The 17,527-nt window shown below is 47.3% G+C and overlaps 9 protein-coding genes across 9 annotated transcripts; 4 read left to right on the top strand and 5 right to left on the bottom strand.

The window, feature by feature from the left end:
• Positions 1 to 63: 63 nt before the first annotated feature.
• LACBIDRAFT_188129 (uncharacterized protein) lies at positions 64 to 1,776 on the bottom strand (the record flags this gene model as incomplete). Its single annotated transcript, XM_001874801.1, has 8 exons — positions 64 to 117; positions 166 to 220; positions 275 to 375; positions 426 to 958; positions 1,009 to 1,367; positions 1,421 to 1,428; positions 1,494 to 1,605; positions 1,658 to 1,776. The coding sequence occupies 8 exons, from the start codon at positions 1,774 to 1,776 to the stop codon at positions 64 to 66; spliced, it is 1,341 nt and encodes a 446-aa protein (XP_001874836.1).
• Positions 1,777 to 3,190: 1,414 nt separating this feature from the next.
• On the top strand, positions 3,191 to 4,701 carry LACBIDRAFT_322158 (uncharacterized protein; the record flags this gene model as incomplete). Its single annotated transcript, XM_001875341.1, has 6 exons — positions 3,191 to 3,333; positions 3,390 to 3,616; positions 3,679 to 3,963; positions 4,015 to 4,099; positions 4,158 to 4,224; positions 4,273 to 4,701. 6 exons carry the CDS (start codon positions 3,191 to 3,193, stop codon positions 4,699 to 4,701), a joined length of 1,236 nt encoding a protein of 411 aa, XP_001875376.1.
• A 192-nt stretch (positions 4,702 to 4,893) lies between these two features.
• LACBIDRAFT_305947 (uncharacterized protein) lies at positions 4,894 to 6,066 on the bottom strand. The gene is made up of 6 exons (XM_001874800.1): positions 5,735 to 6,066; positions 5,599 to 5,683; positions 5,521 to 5,549; positions 5,313 to 5,466; positions 5,119 to 5,260; positions 4,894 to 5,065 (listed from the first exon to the last, which is right to left on the bottom strand). Exons 1-6 carry the CDS (start codon positions 6,043 to 6,045, stop codon positions 4,932 to 4,934), a joined length of 855 nt encoding a protein of 284 aa, XP_001874835.1. The 5' UTR covers positions 6,046 to 6,066; the 3' UTR covers positions 4,894 to 4,931.
• A 200-nt stretch (positions 6,067 to 6,266) lies between these two features.
• LACBIDRAFT_187666 (uncharacterized protein) lies at positions 6,267 to 8,901 on the top strand (the record flags this gene model as incomplete). Its single annotated transcript, XM_001875340.1, has 10 exons — positions 6,267 to 6,317; positions 6,370 to 6,475; positions 6,532 to 6,594; positions 6,644 to 6,720; positions 6,771 to 7,135; positions 7,185 to 7,399; positions 7,451 to 7,664; positions 7,723 to 8,080; positions 8,136 to 8,441; positions 8,491 to 8,901. The coding sequence occupies 10 exons, from the start codon at positions 6,267 to 6,269 to the stop codon at positions 8,899 to 8,901; spliced, it is 2,166 nt and encodes a 721-aa protein (XP_001875375.1).
• Positions 8,869 to 9,862, bottom strand: LACBIDRAFT_292242 (uncharacterized protein; the record flags this gene model as incomplete). Its single annotated transcript, XM_001874799.1, has 4 exons — positions 8,869 to 8,996; positions 9,055 to 9,474; positions 9,526 to 9,663; positions 9,710 to 9,862. The coding sequence occupies 4 exons, from the start codon at positions 9,860 to 9,862 to the stop codon at positions 8,961 to 8,963; spliced, it is 747 nt and encodes a 248-aa protein (XP_001874834.1). The 3' UTR covers positions 8,869 to 8,960.
• Positions 9,863 to 10,015: 153 nt separating this feature from the next.
• Positions 10,016 to 12,888, top strand: LACBIDRAFT_322155 (uncharacterized protein; the record flags this gene model as incomplete). Its single annotated transcript, XM_001875339.1, has 7 exons — positions 10,016 to 10,325; positions 10,374 to 10,733; positions 10,818 to 11,030; positions 11,083 to 11,691; positions 11,751 to 12,044; positions 12,097 to 12,444; positions 12,503 to 12,888. 7 exons carry the CDS (start codon positions 10,016 to 10,018, stop codon positions 12,886 to 12,888), a joined length of 2,520 nt encoding a protein of 839 aa, XP_001875374.1.
• A 167-nt stretch (positions 12,889 to 13,055) lies between these two features.
• On the bottom strand, positions 13,056 to 14,465 carry LACBIDRAFT_305943 (uncharacterized protein; the record flags this gene model as incomplete). The annotated part of the gene is made up of 6 exons (XM_001874798.1): positions 13,056 to 13,128; positions 13,183 to 13,337; positions 13,390 to 13,831; positions 13,885 to 13,985; positions 14,032 to 14,163; positions 14,217 to 14,465. The coding sequence occupies 6 exons, from the start codon at positions 14,463 to 14,465 to the stop codon at positions 13,056 to 13,058; spliced, it is 1,152 nt and encodes a 383-aa protein (XP_001874833.1).
• A 43-nt stretch (positions 14,466 to 14,508) lies between these two features.
• LACBIDRAFT_305942 (uncharacterized protein) lies at positions 14,509 to 15,942 on the top strand (the record flags this gene model as incomplete). The annotated part of the gene is made up of 6 exons (XM_001875338.1): positions 14,509 to 14,661; positions 14,711 to 14,844; positions 14,901 to 15,207; positions 15,255 to 15,469; positions 15,523 to 15,602; positions 15,653 to 15,942. 6 exons carry the CDS (start codon positions 14,509 to 14,511, stop codon positions 15,940 to 15,942), a joined length of 1,179 nt encoding a protein of 392 aa, XP_001875373.1.
• LACBIDRAFT_187841 (uncharacterized protein) lies at positions 15,893 to 17,524 on the bottom strand. Its single transcript, XM_001874797.1, has 12 exons — positions 17,457 to 17,524; positions 17,304 to 17,402; positions 17,185 to 17,240; positions 17,089 to 17,132; positions 16,904 to 17,025; positions 16,834 to 16,845; positions 16,744 to 16,775; positions 16,537 to 16,694; positions 16,454 to 16,480; positions 16,261 to 16,394; positions 16,111 to 16,201; positions 15,893 to 16,052 (listed from the first exon to the last, which is right to left on the bottom strand). The coding sequence occupies exons 1-12, from the start codon at positions 17,517 to 17,519 to the stop codon at positions 15,988 to 15,990; spliced, it is 903 nt and encodes a 300-aa protein (XP_001874832.1). The 5' UTR covers positions 17,520 to 17,524; the 3' UTR covers positions 15,893 to 15,987.
• Positions 17,525 to 17,527: the final 3 nt, after the last annotated feature.

Below are 17,527 nucleotides of genomic sequence, written 5' to 3'. Positions count from 1 at the left end.
GGCTGTGCAGCACGTTGAAACCACACCATGCTGAGTCACGTTGATAACAACAATCTAAGCGATCTACTGATACGTTGGTCGAGATAATCCTCCTGTCCCAAACCATCGTCCCTTAACCTACGCAACGTAAGCCAAATACAAGAGCGCGCTGCACAAATCACTTACCATAAAATTCCAATAGGCGGACGGGAAAAGATCCTTTTTAAGATGATAAAAGAATCTGTTGGCGTTTTTCGTCAGTCTGCCTTGAACTTTCCTCACTAAAAGCTATTACCTGTTGCTTTTGCTCTGGTCAAAAATGTTGCTGAATGTTTCTTTGGGCTCCAAGCCATATCGGAACTCCGCCAGCATCAGTTCACCATACCCCGTCAGCAGCTGTCACATATTAGCGCTTAGCCACATTGAGAGTGTATTGACCGACATACTGGACAACTAGTGTACCCATCGTACTGTGCTTGGCTAACTTTTCCTGTATCAACAAGAGACAATAGATTTTCAGTCAATACTGGAGCCTGGGCCGTTATAGCTGCAGCGGTTTTTGATGTTGGGAGCGATGAGCAATCTCCCAATGCAAAGATATTGCTGAAGTCGGGGTTGACGTGCTGCATAGTTGCCTGATTAACAGTAACCCATCCAGCACTATCCGCGATGGGTGAGCCTTTGAAAACATCCAAAGGCCCCATAGGAGGGGTAACATGCAACAGTGTGTAGTCGACATCGATGTTTGTTCCGTCCGGCTTTTTGAAAGTAGCTTTGTGGTTTGCTGGATCGACCGATACAAGGTTGTGTTCGAAGAACCCATCAACCTTGCGTTCAATTCTTAGGGCGTTGAGGGCGTCAGAATACTTTTTGACGCTGAACATAGTGGGCATGCCGGTGTAAAATTTCACATCAATGTTATCGGCACGGCCTGTCTTCCTGTATCTGTCCCAAGCCATCCACATAATTTTCTGGGGAGCTGTTTTGATAGTTGTGGCAGACGTCCCCAGATGAAATCAAGCTACTCACCTCCTGCACATTTGATAATTCCTGCAGGTTGAGTAAAAATGGCGTTCCCCGAACGCAAGCCCTCTACATCGTCCCAAACTTTGTCACAGGTCGCGTAAGAATAGATTGAGGACACGCCAGAAGTAGGATCAGCCAGTGCGCTGGTAAGTCCCTTAATGCCATTCCAGTTGATTTGTAGCCCAGCGGCCACGACCAGGGTATCATAACTAAGCTGGCGCCCAGATGTGGTGGTCACCGAAGACGTGGTAGGAGAAAACGATTGAACATTTTCAGGAATAAGGGTAAGGTGTTTGGGAATGAGAGAATCTAGTGGACGGCGAAAATCAGTCTTGGGACGAAGTCCAGCACCGACAAGAGTCCTTTGGTGAAACATTAATCTTTTTCAACATGAAGATATACTTGAAATACCCACCATCCAGGCTTCGCAAGAGGGGAAGTTCCAATGTCAATTTTGCGCTGAAGTAAGTTCGGACGCACGTACGCACTTGATAGTAATGGTATTCCGCTGCATCAAGGATGGTAATATCCCCGTCTTTTAATTGCTTGCCTGCAGCGGTGAAACGATTATAGAGCTGGTTTGCAATGGAGAGACCGGCGCTTCCTGTGGGAGAGAGAAGTATTTTTTTGGATGCAAAGCATGGGGAAACACCTACCGCCACCTATGACTAGAATTTTGGATCGACCATTTGCACTACTTTCTACAGCAGTTGCATAGGATCTGAAGTGGGAGGACAGTCTGGCCTTTCCAGCCCGCGTAAGTAAGATCATCAGAGTTGATCAGATATAAAAAACCAGTTGCAATCAAATTTGGTTGATATGTTTCTCTAGTTGTCATGTCTCTTCGACGTCTGATAGCCTCTTCCCAACGTCTCTCCTATGTCGTCTGATCCCCACTGCTTCCCAAACCTTCCCGCAAATCCTTGAAGGCGATCCCCCAACGTTTGTGCGAGATGCCTTCTAACTCGGAAGAACCACTGGCACCTTCGGGTCCTTCTCAAGTTAATAGTACCCCCAATTTGGATGGTTTGAGGCAGAATATTGGCACCTTCTTCACCTCATGCGTTGGTGGCAGTCATTCATCTCGCGATGAACAATTCGTGCGGCGAGGGTGAATTGGGCAGAGTACGCATACCCTACCTGTCTAGTCTCTTCCCAAGATCGCGGGGAATCTCCTCATGAAGTTACTCCCATCGGGAGTAGGGTTTTTGGAGTAGCAAATTCATTGACAGTGAGCCTTAGGAAAGCATGGGCGGTATGTCAGGATGCTGATTTTCACGCCTCGCCGTACTGACAGTGGCTCAGCGACGCCCCCAAGTCGCGATTCACGTCTCACCCGAGCTATGGAAGCATGCCATTGTAAACGTCCTTGATGCCGCTGATTTTCCAGATTGGCTCTTTACCGAACAGGAGCGATGTATAGGAGGGATTCCTTTTCGCTTGGCCGAAGTCCATAGCAACGATTGCAATACCCCTGTCGCTTCCCTTCACCAATCTTTTAGAACTGTCATGATCCTTATTATCCTTGGGATTCAATCGCGAACTCTATCCCACTCCAAGTTAGTTCGTACAAAGTAACTCAGGAGCTCGAGTTACCGTAGCAACATTGCTTTGGCTGATCTAGCCGTCACCATCAACCAGCTTTCGAACGTTGATTACTTACTTGTGGACTTGCTTTGCTTATGGATAGATCTTTTCTCTCAAATACGGGGCGCTTAATCTGGGCTTCATTACCACAGTCGTCATTCCAACTTCGGTTTGACATTCCAGGAAATGTTACTTATGTTTGGTGCAGTCGCAACCAAGAAACATCAAATCCCACCAAGATCATCATCGGTGGTCATGCAATCTCTCTTCCTGATTCTCGTTTCCATGGTGGTTGGATCTCCACGTGGATTCGGAATGTGATAATAAATACTGGGAGATGCCAACGTCGCCAATCATTCCTTTGGTTGATCCTTTCCTTTCGTTCTTTCTCTCTGTCTCAGTCGAGTGGATCTTCGACTTCTGTAACTTTCGTTCGTTCGAGGCAAGTGATGTAGCAAAGTACTCATGCTTTTTACTGACTTTGTCTCCCAGATCACCCTCTTTGATAGAGATTTTTCAAAGTAGCATCCTCCGGGGAGGTTTTTAATTTCAATCCAACCACAGTTCACCTCAACAAATTTACCCTCACTCTTTCATCATGGTTTTTATCGCTCCATTCATCGCTGCTGCCCTTTCCTTTGGCTTCGCATCTGCACTTCCTCGACCGGACAGCTCTATTAATGAGCCCGCTGTCTCCGCACCAAACGGTATCCCAATAACGGACACCTCGGGAGTCGCCTCGTATGTGATTTTTTCTTTTTGAGTTCGTAATTGAAAGTTGTACATCTGTCGAGTAGTAAGACAGCAATTTCAACCCAGGCGAGCTCTACTGCTGGCATGTACCAAAAAAACTCTGGTTCCAGCGATAACTCCGGAAGCCAATATGGATCTGGCAGTTCCTGGATGTCTTCCTCTACTAAGAAGGACACCGCGACCTCGGCAACACCTGTTGCATCCTCGACACCTTCTTATGGCTCAGGAACATCTAACTGGGGTAACTCTGGCTACAACGATTGTGTCCAACGTAAGTCAATATGAGCTTTCTTCTCGTCAAACACGATGATTAAATTCTATCTCATACTGCAGAATGTGTCGCGTCACATGGTGCTGTACCAGCCCCGTATCAGGCCACAGCAACTTCAAACTCTGGTGGAAGTTCCGGAACTGGTGCCACCCATACAGTGATCGTTGCTCCGACTCAGGGTGTGCTGAGGTATATTCCGTTTGCTGTTAATGCTTCTGTTGGGGATACTGTCAAATTCATGTGGGGAGCTAATAACCACACCGTCACTAAATCATCGTCCCTTCTGCCTTGCAACCGCTCCGCAGACGCCCTCTTTACATCTGGCAGTCACGACAAGGACTTTGTCTGTAAGCTTATCTGCCTTGTGCCATGACTACATATGATTATGTGTCGTCCAGTCACTCAAATTGTTAACGACACCAACCCAACGTTCTTCTACTGTGCTACCCCCAATCATTGTCAGAAGGGCATGTTCGGGATCATGTCAGTGAAAAATTGCTTCTTGCATGTCTTCGGTCGCTTGATTGGGCAATCTGTTTAGTAATCCACCCAGCGCTCTTGGGTCTGCTACATCTGTCTCCGGAATGATGCAATCCCTCAGTGCCAACGTATGTCACTTTCCCAATTTTGATATATTTGTTTAACTGTAAATGTAGAGTCCCAATGTTGCGGCATTTGTTGCCGATTCCTCTAAGCAAACTGCGAACAACGTTGCAGCGTCCAAGTGGGGCGGAAATATTGACATGGCAGCCCTCCCCGAATGGTCACACCAATATGTTGCAGAGAATGTTCTGTATACTCGAAACTTCTTGGCGGCCAACGCTGAGGTTTTGAAAGAAAGTGGTGCCGTCGACCTCAGCGCTGCAGGGACAACTCCTTTAATGATCCCTCAAGATCTTAGCGCCGCGCTAATAAACGCGGCTCCATCCCCGGCTACTGCTGCACCCCCTACAAATACTGAAGCTGCTGCGCAAACGGCATCGACGTCAGCGACAACTGGCGTGGCTTCCAGCGGCGGAGTTTCGATTTCTCCCAGATTCACCATCGGTGTCTCCGTCGTACTCGCGATGGTTTTCCTGTTGTGATGTTAGTAATTCAAAGGGCACATTAGTTGGAACTTGTGGAACGGACACACACAAGACTTACCGTAAATACCTACCTTTGACTGCTGTTTTTCGCATTCCTTTTATTATATAGCACTCTTCGTTTTGTATCTCATTCGTTGAATTGAAGCAATTATCAAGAAGATCGAACGGACTATGGCTTGATGCCCACTTATTATTGATGCCTGTATTCAGGAATGACATCTTACATCTTACAGACGAAAAATGTCATCAATCTCATCACGCTTCCTTCCTTTCTTTTTCTTTCGAATCATCGACTCTGAGCTACGCGAGGGCTTACTTGGAGTTGTGGAGGGTAACTGTGGTGCACAAAAAGGTATATCATCTGCAATTTTGTCAATGGGAAACGGCACATTTTTCATGATGGAAAATGCATACCTGACGTGGTCGCGACGTTAGGACCGATGCCTGAGTGAGACTGAAGCAATCCGGATTCCACTGGATCTTCGAGCGTCTTTGGATCGACAATATCCACGTTATCGTTAACGTGCATTTCCAGCAAATTTTCACTATGTCGTGTCTAAAATTTTGAGTGTTACTTCGAGTGGCATTCTATATAGAATGATTCCCACCGTAATCGTACCAAGAACCTGTTGTGACAATTCCAGCATTTTTGTGAGGGCATTGACCAGCTCTAAAGCCAGATTGCTGAACCTAGCGGCGAGAGCTGAAAGAACCAGGAGAAGTTGAAGAAAAGCTCCACCTCGCAATGAAATTGTGAAAGATCTAGACGGAAACCAATTAGGGTTTGTAAGCTTGGACGTTGTGTAGGATACATGCTCGTAGGCTTTTATACACTGTTCATGCATCTACCACAACGTCAACGCAAAAAAGACAAGATACCATGTGTGAACAAACCTTTTCAACCAACTTGGAGCAGGTAACAATATCACTCATGAAAATCTGCGTGACCTTGACATCAGGAAAGCAAGACCAGGGGCCACTAAATGAAGGCTGAGCACATTTTCAGGAATTATGGTTGAAATAAGCATACTTCCGCGGCACATCGCTACCAAAAAATGAGGCTCGAAATATATTGAGTTTTTGTTCAGGATTGATACGCCTCAATCGACCACATATTCTCCTAAGTTCCACGACCCGCCTCCAAAAGAGGGCCCCACGGTGTTGGTTCTTTCCTTTGTAGTAAACTCGATCCAAGATTTGGGAATCGGTTGACCAAGCCGCAAGAGCGACCTGAAGGCTACGAGAGGACTTCTTTAGCCCCTTGAGCACGGAGTCAATGGCTGTATGCCCTGATTTATCTAGAAGAGCTCTTGGATGGCTGGAAGGCGCGATTGTGCTCATGCGACCGCAACTTGACGATTCAGTAGTCGGAGAAGACCATTGTCAGTGTTTGCCTGACTCGGCAGATACAAAGAAGGATTATGTGACGCGGTGGTTGATGATCTCGTTGTGTTTACTAAGTCATAGGAGATGATTTAGCAACACTAGAACTCATCAAGCGCTTCATCGTCCTGGATTATTTCATCCCTAGTTTCTTTTCTTTCGATTAAACCTCCTTTCAAATGGCGCAGCCTGGCCAGGATGCCAAATTCTTCCAGCGCGGAAAGATCGAGGTTCGGCAAGGGGATTATCATTCACTGTCATTGGAGCTAAACTAAGCGACAGGAGTTTCGTACAGAATTGCAAGCGGCTGAAACGAAGGACAAAAAGTATGTGAAACGAAAGACAGTCTTGAAAAAAATTGTGGCGAACATTACGATGGGCAACGACAGTTCGTAACATTCGTTTTATGCCCACGATGAGCCTTACATACCGCACCACCTTAAGTGTCACCACTATTTACGGATGTCGTCCAATGCCTGGGTACTCCACTTCTGGAGATCAAGAAGAGTGCGTCTTTGTCTCCGGGAATTGCATTGAGCTTGATCGCGGAATACAGTGGTTTACCTTTTTCTTGTGAGTTATGGCAGGTTGAAGCCAGATCAAATACATCTCGTTATTCCCAACTTTCTACAGGTATTATCTCTCTTCTGCACTCTTTGTTGGCTGACATTTTCTCATTACAGGATTGCGGTGATCGTAACCCTCTTATTCGAGCACTCGCCATCCGAACGATGTCATACATCCCTATTCCTGTTGTCACCGACGCGCTGTCAGAGAATTTACGACACTGCTTAAAGGACCGTGATGCTTATGTTCGGAAAACAGCTGCTATATGTGTAGCCAAACTCTATACTGCAGACCCTCGAAGAGCTGAGAAAGGAGGGTTCGTTGAAATGCTCCGCGATTTAATGTTGGATAGCAACGCAACGGTTGTGGCGAACGCGGTGGCTGCGTTGTCGGAGATTGGCGACCGACAGGATGGCGTTATCTTCCGGCTCAATTTGACGACGGCGAATAAGCTCTTGGCAGCGCTCGGAGAAAGCTCGGAGTAAGTTGTTTTCCAACGAACGAATCTTGAACTCTGAAACTTTGAGCAGGTGGGGACAGATTTACATATTGGATTCTTTATTGCGATATGTGCCCGAGAGGCACGAGGACGCTGAAACAATGGCAGAGCGCATTATCGTGCAACTTCAACATGCCAATTCCGCTGTAGTTCTCACCACCATTAAAGTCCTTCTATATATAATGAATTACATGGAAAACCGCCGCCTCATCGACTACTGTTGCAAGAAAATGGGACCTCCATTAGGTTCGCAAAGGAAATTATTCAGCCATTGCTTTGCTGACCATCATACTTCAGTCACTTTGCTGTCTTCTGGGCCAGAAGTTCAGTATGTGGCTCTTCGAAACATTTTGCTTATCATTCAGCGGAGGCCAGCGGTCCTCAAGAACGACGTCAAGGTCTTCTTTTGCAAATACAATGACCCCATCTACGTTAAATTGGCAAAACTTGAGATTATGTACCGCCTAGCACGCGCGGAAAATGCGACGGAAGTTTTGGCGGAACTACAGGAGTACTTGCCTTTTCCATCTTTTTTTGTTTGCTACGAAATTAAATTGGTTTCTCTGAAGGTACGCTTCCGAAGTCGATGTTGATTTCGTTCGTAAAGCAGTTCGATCTATTGGGCGTTTGGCTATCAAAGTTGAAGCAGCTGCCGACCGCTGCATCCAAGCTCTTCTTGATCTCATCGAAACCAAAGTGACTTACGTGGTACAGGAAGCCGTCATTGTTACCAAGGATATCTTCCGTAGATACCCAGGCAAGTACGAAGGAATTATTCCGACCCTGTGCGAGAATCTGGACGCGTTGGACGAACCAGAGTCGAAAGCAGCCATGGTGTGGATTCTGGGGCAATTTGGAAACAGAATTGACAACGCCGATGAACTCTTGGATGACCTTCTTTACACTTTCTTGGACGAAAGTGTCGAGGTTAGTATGGCTTGGCATTGCCATCGCACGCTGATCCTAATTCAAAATCGCCAAGGTTCAACTTGCACTGCTTACGGCCGCTGTCAAGCTTTTTATCTACAAGTCGAAGTCAGATAAAACGAAAGAGTTGGTTCATAAGGTATTGAAATGGGCCACGGAAGACGTCGACAACCCTGATTTACGAGACAGAGGATTCATGTACTGGCGTATGTTGGCGATTAACCCAACTGTCGCGGGGGAAATTGTTCTGGCTGAAAAGCCGGCTATAACTACCGATTCAGACAGGATGGATAGAGGCGCTTTAGATCAGCTCCTCCTCCACACTGGGACGTTGGGAAGCATCTATCACAAGAATCCTGAGGTTGAATTTCCCCCAGCATTTTTTTTACAAAATTCTGACGCTACTTCAGACTTTCATTCGAAATTCAACAGGAAAAGCCCTAGTTGACAGTCCAGCGTTGAACGCCCACTCTCGTGCTGTTCTGGTCTCCTTGCCTCGCGTTCAACTTCCACACACCGTTGTCAGCGTCCCAGGCCCCGGCCCCTCGGAACCCAAGGTCCAAGCACCAAGCCCTTTACCTGAATTGAAACCTGTGCCTCCAACGCTAGATTCGACCCCCACTGGCTCACCATCTCCAGTCGCCCCCATCAGCAGAGAAGCTGGTGACAACTCGTCGGACCAGGACGACGACGTTGATCCACCCGCGGCTGGAGCACAGGATCCTTACTCAAACTTAGAAGGGGCTTTTGGTAATTATTTGGCAGATGAACCACGGCCGATGAAGGGTGGAAGACATAATGATGATGATCTCTTGTTCTAGACGTGCTACGATTTATATTTATTACATCTGATTGTCGTTTTGTTTGGAAAATGGGTACACTACGATATTCTTCTCGGACGCAAGGAATTGTAGTGCTGGATGGTAAGCCAAGTTAGCATGCTGTGTTACCGATTAATAAGACGAGTCACTAACTTCACCAAGACCATACATCCGGCGATGATAACTGATTCTAGCAACACCCTGGGTAGCAGCACCAGTCGGATTATGCATAACAATTGAAGGGGTACCAGCCTGAACGATATGGATAGGGATATTGTAGGCTCTGCTTAACGCAAGAACCTCCGGCTCTCCTCCCCACACTGCGGTGTCACGAACAGCTGTACAGTATTGCACCAATTGCTGCGGTGTCATTAATCCGCTGTCCAGCGCACCCTGACCATCCTCTCCCCCCACAGATGGAAGGAAGGGGATAAAATCATCGGGATGAGAGTAAATGAAGTCAGCCGCAGTAGTTCGAAGGGTAGAATACGTAGCATGCGAGGGGGGAAGCATGCCGAGTAGCACGAGTTGATCCGCGACCGCAGAATAGAGACAATGGCCATCCGGATCGATCTACATGGGTATGATAAGTATATTGATGTCTAGCCAGAGGCGCGAACGCACCTCAAAGATTTGAAGATTCAACTCGTCACAAATTTTAGCAATCGCTACTGCTTCATCTCGTGCCTCTTCAAGTATCCTTGCCTGCTGTTCGGGGTCATCTGGAGGCTGTGCCTGAGCCAGTGCAGCTGCCTTCCTCGCCTGTAGCGATGTAGCGTAGAGCGACTGTTGAGGTGGCAGCACTTACCTGCCGAGCCTTGAACCGAGCCTTGGCGTCTTGTTTGTTATTTCCTTCCACCGGGTTGACTTGAGCATCGCATTGTATTTCGTTTATTACTGTTGCAGATCCAGCTTGGACCGTCGGGTTTCTTGAATCGAGTTGAGCAAAAAGGTCATTCATTAGGTTGTCGTCGTCATTGGCCAAAACTTGCGGTGGAGTCTCCGTTGTTTTAAAAGGAGACAGGGATTTTTTGAGCTTGCTCCTCTTCGAACCAGCCATCGCTGAAAGGGAAAAGGAGGAAAAATGAAAATCATTGCATTGCTTTCGAGAGAAATGGGATGGAAGCGTTATCTAATCAACGGCACCGCCACACATATCACGATTGCAGCTGTCGTCCTTCATTCACATCTGTATCCAGATAGATCTCTAATTCTCCAAATTATCTTGCGCTCAGCATCGTCGTCTTTGTCAGGCAGTGCGAGAAACAAGAACATGGGGTCTTCAGTCGATCTCCTTCCTCTTGAGAGTAATCTCACCCACCTGGCGGCAACCATTCGTGACGCCGAATCAAAACTGGCATGGCAGGATGTTGAGACTATTTCCCAGACACTAGCAAATAATCTGCGAGCGAGAGATGGACTTGGTGAGTTACAGCCCCCTCGCAGCTTATTTATCCTGATACAACAAACAGTCGATCATCATACCATCCTTGGGAAAACTCAGCTTCCAGGCACTTTGACCTCACTTCTGTCTCTCGCGCTACATGGATCCCATACTCCAACGGAACCCTATGTTAACGTCACATTTGAGTTGCTTCGCGTAGGTGCAAATCTTTGCATGGACCATGGTGACTGGTTCCCTGACCTTGATTCATTGGACATCATTGACGGATCCCGTTCAGACGAAAACAGAGGCTATCTTCTTGAGGCAGGCTTTCCACAAATTGTTTTGAATATTCTAGAGGGCTATGCAGACCTTATACCCTCCCCTCCTCCATTGACCCCTCTGACACTTTCAATTCCACATCTGAAGGTGATAAGGACGGCGATAGGTGTGCTTTTGAATGCGATTCTTGGCTACGGTACAGCTCAAAATAATCAAATTCAACATTATATCTAATTCGCTTTCGCAATAGATGCTGTCAAATTCCGCTTGCTATCTCTCGAAGCATCTTTGACTATTCTCAGATTATCCTCAGCAATTTACCCTCCGACACTCTGGGCGCGCTCCCCAGCCCAGTTTGGAAATATATCAAATGAGGACCTTGAGGAATCTTGGATATTGCGTAGCGGAATTTCCAACTGGGCCTGGAGGACAGTTTCAGAACTCAAGGACGTCAAAGACGAATGTGAGGTCTCCCATATTTCTTTCCTGTAATTACATTTAGATCAAGTGTTTAGCGCTCCAGGCTTTTACTCCCGACGTCCTTCCCTGGATTATACCGTCGCTATCAATGTTTGTTCCGCCCAACCCTCCAAACGAAAACACAGCATTCGCACACAACGCCTCCCTTCTATCTACTTTGCTACACACAGACTTTGAGGTCCTTGAAGAAAGTTGCACGCTGATAGAGTCTCTCTCCCTTGACGTCGAAGACATCCGGCTGGCCCTTGCTCGCGGATTTTGTTTTCCGGCCGAGCACCTCGGAGTTCCCTGCTTTTCTACAATGTTGGAGTTCATTGAGTATGGCGACTATCCACCATTGTGGAAAACCACCTTCACTGAACCGGAGAGGAAACGTAAGGAAAAGGCATTCGATATTTGCAAGGCTGGACTCATCAAGTCGGTCGTCGAGGTCGCAGGCGAAGAAAGAAATGGAGATGTTTTGTGGGACGAGTCTGAGGAGAAGCCTGGTGGAGAGTTTGTCTGTAAAATGGTGAGGTGGATCAAGGAGTATGTCGAAGACATAGACAGGTCTGCGAAAAACCCTGCTTCCGACTCTCCTGGCAGTCACCGAGACGATATGGTCATCTGCGCAAGTCTTGCTCTGGGAAATCTGGCTCGGCGAGGTATGACTGTGATCGGATTATTTTCACCTTCCACTGACTTAAATCAATTTGTGACTCAGAGAAATTTTCCACGGCACTCCTGTCACCACCGCATTCGCTTGCTCCCGTCCTTGCATCTGCTTATTTCTTCTCTCCTGCAGCGGACGTGAAGCTGAAACATGGCATACTTGGCCTTCTCAAACATCTCGCACAATCGTCCACTCTGTCACCTACTATTCACACGTCGCTAGGAGATGCAGGCATTATCCGCCGCATCACCGAGAGCGACATATGGAGCGAGAAAGCCAATGCAATGGCGGATATTGTTCAATTGAACGCTATCGGCGTCGTCAAGCACATGTGCAATGCCAGCGGTACCTGTCGTTTCTTTCACCTACATGACGTTTCTAATATACGAGTTTCAAGTGGAGCATTCATTTACGCTCGTACTCCCTCCAACAGATCGACCGACATATTCTGTGTCTGGCCTCTCCCAGATTATCGCTCTTGTTTCACGCTCGGACTCAGTCCCGATTCAGAGTGAGGGAACCCGCGTGCTTGTCAACGTTGTGAAGTCTCTGTGGTCTAGTGAATGGAACAATGGCGCTGTATCTGAAGAGAAGAAGAGGAGAAGAGAAGCGGCTATCCGTGCCGTTCTGATCCCCGAGTATATCTCTGCACTCGCTGGTCTTATTGGACGTAGCGGAAGGTACCCCATCTTGGTAAACGAGGGGGTCGTTGCACTCACATTAATATGCACTCATGGACAAGGCGGTAAGCTGGACTCTTTACATAGTCATTCAACGATATCCTGAGATTCATTCTCCTGCAGGACCTCTGGTTCTCTCCGCCATCACTGCGCCACTCCTGCCTCACAATCCGTCAGTCGCGGAACCATCCTCTGCCACTAGCAGCGATGCCAGCTCTCCCCTCATTGCGACGCCCCCCACCCGAGCACATATACCTGCCCCTCGTCACGCCTTGGACATGCTCATATCTGTTCTACGTAACGTCGACAACCCCGTTAACTACCCGATCGAAGTGCGCATGAATACATGTTCTTTCTTCGTCCAACTTGCAAAACACACCTCTGGACCAGGGCTGGAAAGTGTAGAGGACTTTGTTCGTCCCATTCTAGAAAAGACTGTAGAGAGCGGAGAGGGGAAAGGGGAAAAGCTGGCACCTTACGCCAAGCGTGTGCTGGATTCGTGGGCCTGATGATTTTTTCCAATTTTTTTCGCTGCAAACTTTGCGACCGTGATCTGACTGTAGTACCAATTCTTCACTTCACTGTATTGCTCACTGGAGTTCAATGTCCTGCTTAATGTACAATCTCATTCAAATACACTTGTAATACAGAGGTTACTCATAAGAAAGGTCAAATATTAGAAGAATAATTGTAAAGCTGAGCCGAATTGTGATTCTGTTGGACAGTATGGGCATTTGACACTGCTACGTCTTTCACGTCAGAATTGCAGCAGCTGGCCATTTCTAACGAGGAGAAGGACTCACCCTCCAGCCTTATTTAGCTTTTGTAAACTATCTTTGGAGATGACGTGACCGCAAGTCATCATCATAGGCGGGTTATGTTCCGTTGATTGTTCTTTTGAAACTAAACACGCGAAAATTGAGTGATATCTGTTTTCTGGTAGGAGCGGAATTTCGATCTATCAACGACATGAAGGCTAGCTTTCTCAAACGCATATGTGTAGGACTTACTGGTAGCTCGTCCGACTGACTCCATTCACTCCTTCTTTCTCGCATCACTTTCTTTCCCTTCTCAATCCTAGCCAAGGCACCTCCCCCACCTATGTCCCCGACGACCCGGAGTGGCAGTTGACGACTCATGCCCAGGCTCGCACAATACTCCTTCGCAAACAAGGGCTCTAAATCAAAATGCAGAGATGGTTGTGCAAGGTCCCGATAGGTAGATTCTTGTAGTTTAGAGAGTGGCATGTAAGCAACACAGGCCATTAGACGTTGGAACTCAGATTCATGTTCGTTGTAGAAGGGTCTGAGGTTTGCGTTAGCATACACGATGGCCAGAAGGGGGTCCGGTGGGTGGGAAGAAAGCAGAAGGCGGATATATTGTGAGCGATGCAGATAAAACTCCAAAGGTGAAGAGCGCGAGCGTAGGAAGGAGCGATGCTTCTCAGTCCATCTGTCCCAAGAACATTCAGCTGGTCACGACGACGAAGGTATCATAAAACGAACAAAAGAGCTGGGCCTATATCCTGATTCCGCAAAGCCCTTAGTATTTGATGAAGTTCGATAAATTGAAATTTCAATGCGGGAGGTATTTCTACTCCGGATTCCTGAGCAATTGTCAATAATTGGGTCGACCTTTTGAGGATAACTAACTTGAATAAATATTTCGGCAGCATCGAATTGACCCGTCCGCAAGAGATGTAAAGCCACTGTGCGTTCTATTGCATGTTTGGAAGATTGAGAAGAGAAAGTGCCAGAGTAAGTCGGGAGCGATGTTGGGAATTTCTGAGAAAACGGGCTATCAAGAGACGCCTTGATAAAGCTTTGAAATTTGTCACCTTGTCTAAAGCCTTCCCGAAGCGAGATAGTGTAGAGTATACCTCCTTCTGTCGATCGTCGACCTCTTTCTTTCTCATCTCTACCACCTGGGCGAGCGGTTGCAGGGGCTCATATGTATCACCCGCCTGAATCGCCTCTTTGGCATCTTGAAGTGAACGAAGCAAAGCATCTAGGGAATCAAGGATTGAAGGAGCCTTTCCATTGGACAATTTCTCCAATTTAGTGAGCTCCTTCAGGGGACCCTCCATGGTCGTAGAAGATCACCGTGACTTGTATGTGACACATTCAAAAATGCCTCGATTCGTAGTCGGCGACGAGCTGGGCAATCTCAAAGTTCTTCGTGTGTCTAGCGAGAACAACGTTGCCTTGACTGCTATCTACCAGAAGAAATCTTCCAGTGTTGAGGCTCTTGCAGTCGGATCCCAATCCTCCAGCACGAAAACAGTGCGTTGTGTTACTTTGTCTCCGCGACCAGCCACTTCTTGAAGCGAAGAATATTGCAGGATTTTCAGATGGCTCAGCACTTGTATACTCTTTGAAAGACGACGATTCTTTTGATGTCCTTTCCGAATGGAAAGAATCCAGGTCAAAGGAAAGCAAATTTATAGGTCTCTCGCTCTCCCCGACGTCAGTTCGTTTATTACCTACTTTTTTCTAACAATCTGAACACTCCTCAACTTTAGGGCAGCGTTTACCTGTACCTCAAATGGCGCGTTAAGAATGACTCCAATATTTTCCGGTAACAGAGACGACTCGCAACCATCATCTTCCCAAAGAGCCTCTCTCCCAACTCGCCTCACCGACTGGCGTTTATCTCCGAATGGTGAAGCATTTGCATACGGTGGTGACGAAGTCGATCTATCTGTCTGGAACACGGAACTTGCATTTCAACACAAACCGGAAAATGATACTAGTGTTTCAACGAAAACTACAAAAAAGCGGAAACGAGGAGATGAGTTGTTTCCAGCCGAAACGTGGCGTGCAAAAAATGTCAGCTTCACTCGCAGATTGCGATCACTCTACTCACACGTTTCTAGGTCCCCAATGACTCCCTTGGTCTTCGTCAACCAATTCGGATTAGTTCTGTCACGTTCTTGTCATCTTCTCTCGCCTCCCAGCACCTCCTGACGGGGACGTTATCTGGTGATGTGAGACGGTACGATACCAGAGCTTCTCGTCGGCCGGTTGCTATTTGGGGTGGGATTGGCAAAATCGGGGGTGTGAAATTGGTGAAAGAGGGTCTAAATGAGAAGTAAGTATGCCATTCCCGTCTGTTGTCAGGATATTCTGATTTGCTTGATTCAGTGAAGTATTTGTGAGCGATCATGGATGCAATCTATTTTCGCTAGATCTACGGACTGGAGGTATCGTTTACGGGTACAAAGGTGTGTTTTGCCGTTTGTGATGTGTGATTTTGTTTTTGACAAGAACGTAGGTATATCTGGAGCCATTACTGCCATTGCCCCTTCGCCCAGCATCATGATGTCCACATCACTTGATAGATATGCAAGAGCTCACAGTGTCATTCCTCCTTTGAGCAGCAGGGATAGAAAGGGTGAAATCCTTCAAAAGTTATATTTGACAGGTGTTCCCACCGCTGCTGTTTGGGACCACACGTTCCCAGGAGGCGCTACGGCAGCGAACGAAGAGTCAGCTGAGGAAGAGGACGATGTTTGGGATAAAATGGTACATGTCGGAGATGACGACCCGTTAAACATTAAATAATGACAAGAAGTACACAAACAATGTGAAAATGCCTACTTAAATCATCTACTGGTTCCCGATTTCGCTTTTCCAGGTGTGCGCTTTCTCAAAACCATTCCTTCCAGTTTGATCTGTTGAAAATCAAATGTCACTGCGATGATAGCATAAGTTTGTAAGTGATCCACTGACAGTCAAGCAAGGTCTTCTGTATTTCCTCCCTCGTCGTCATGACAAAAGGACCGTATTGGAAGACTGTTTGATCCAAAGGCTCTCCGGCCACCTTACGCAGAAAAAGTCAGTTAATGCGGTAGCCAGTGGACACAATTCATAAGTGCATACCAAAACAAGTTCTGTCCCATCTTCCAGCGCAGTAACAGAAACTCCAATCTGGTCATTCTCAGCGGAGAGGACCAGCGTGTGGAAAGCCGCATGAGCATCAGTTACAGATCCAATGGCCAGTGATCCTTTCAAAACTGGTTGTAACAAACCAAGTAAGCCCAAGTGCGGCAACTGTCCGGCTGATTGAACTCACTGTACGCGAAGGAGGTCCATCCACCAGCTGAGAGGGAAGTCAGAATTTACCATTCGTGCGTGTCAGAGGTTGGCACCACTAACGAATTTCCTGGAAAAATTGTCCTTTGCTGCTAAACGTGGCGTGGAAGTACCAGCAACCACCCAACGGCCTGACAGGTGATTCCACCCCATGGCTCTTTCCACTAATGACTTTGATTCGCACAGGACCATCGACACCTTCTGGATAAGCGGTTGGAATCCTAAATACCGTGTTAAAATTCTGAACTCATAGAAGATCAAACTGTGTACTCTTCAGGTCCAAGCTCTTGGTAAGAGGGATCCTAGAGACAATTTTTGATTACCCTGGAGTTCAAGCTTACGTTCGTAAAAATGGCGTACCACCATCTTGAACTAAAGTATCGAGTCTTCTCTCAGTCGGGACACGAACACTGCCAGAGCACCACTCAACTTGTTTGGGAAGATCGACCCACAATTGAAGACCTCGGGGATCCGGATGACCAGGAGAATGGACAGGCATCTCCGCGTGAATGATACCCTTTCCAGCACACATCCACTGGACCCCTCCAGTGACTAAATAAGTGTTTAGCCAACCTCAAGCTATGAGGATGGCTCATCCAATAATGACCAATTTACCTATGGTTCCCTTGTGGCCTGCAGAATCCTCGTGTCTGCTCGATCTGATGGCCGTACTGGTCAATTTAATGGCCAAGGTTTACCGTGCGCCCTTACCCTTCAAGCATGTACGTGACGGTTGCTTGTCCGCGATGTGGGTGGTCAGGAAAGCCCTGGATGTTCGCAAGATTGGTGAGTGGTAGAATTATGAAAACATTTGCAGATGAGGTACTCACTGCGCCTTTTGCCACATGAAAGTGATCAAGCATGAGGAACGGCGTTAGATTCCTGAGGGCCATAGACCCAATACTCCGCCTGACTAAGGCTCCAGCACCCTACATGAAAGATCTATCCAGCGGTCGGGTATCAGAAGCGGTGGCCGACGTTACCTCTGGTGTCTCGACAGCTAGAACCTTTTTGACGACACTACGCGAGATTGCAGCTACCGCCATTGTTGCCT

The sequence above is a fragment of the Laccaria bicolor genome, genomic scaffold, assembly GCF_000143565.1.
Source record: "Laccaria bicolor S238N-H82 LACBIscaffold_2 genomic scaffold, whole genome shotgun sequence".
Lineage (NCBI taxonomy): Eukaryota > Fungi > Basidiomycota > Agaricomycetes > Agaricales > Hydnangiaceae > Laccaria > Laccaria bicolor.
This window is presented reverse-complemented; position numbering and strand designations above follow the sequence as displayed.

What these genes read in the sequence shown, in the direction of transcription:
- LACBIDRAFT_305947 (XM_001874800.1), bottom strand. Translation starts at nt 6,045, where the DNA reads ATGAGCACAATCGCGCCTTCCAGCCATCCAAGAGCTCTTCTAGATAAA. An exon ending in CAGTGTATAAAAGCCTACGA is followed by an intron (nt 5,467 to 5,520) that starts GCATGTATCCTA and finishes GTTTCCGTCTAG; the next exon opens with ATCTTTCACAATTTCATTGC. An exon ending in AGGTTCTTGGTACGATTACG is followed by an intron (nt 5,261 to 5,312) that starts GTGGGAATCATT and finishes TCAAAATTTTAG; the next exon opens with ACACGACATAGTGAAAATTT.
- LACBIDRAFT_187841 (XM_001874797.1), bottom strand. Translation starts at nt 17,519, where the DNA reads ATGGCGGTAGCTGCAATCTCGCGTAGTGTCGTCAAAAAGGTTCTAGCT. An exon ending in TAGCTGTCGAGACACCAGAG is followed by an intron (nt 17,403 to 17,456) that starts GTAACGTCGGCC and finishes TCTTTCATGTAG; the next exon opens with GGTGCTGGAGCCTTAGTCAG. An exon ending in ACAGAAGACCTTGCTTGACT is followed by an intron (nt 16,053 to 16,110) that starts GTCAGTGGATCA and finishes GATTTTCAACAG; the next exon opens with ATCAAACTGGAAGGAATGGT.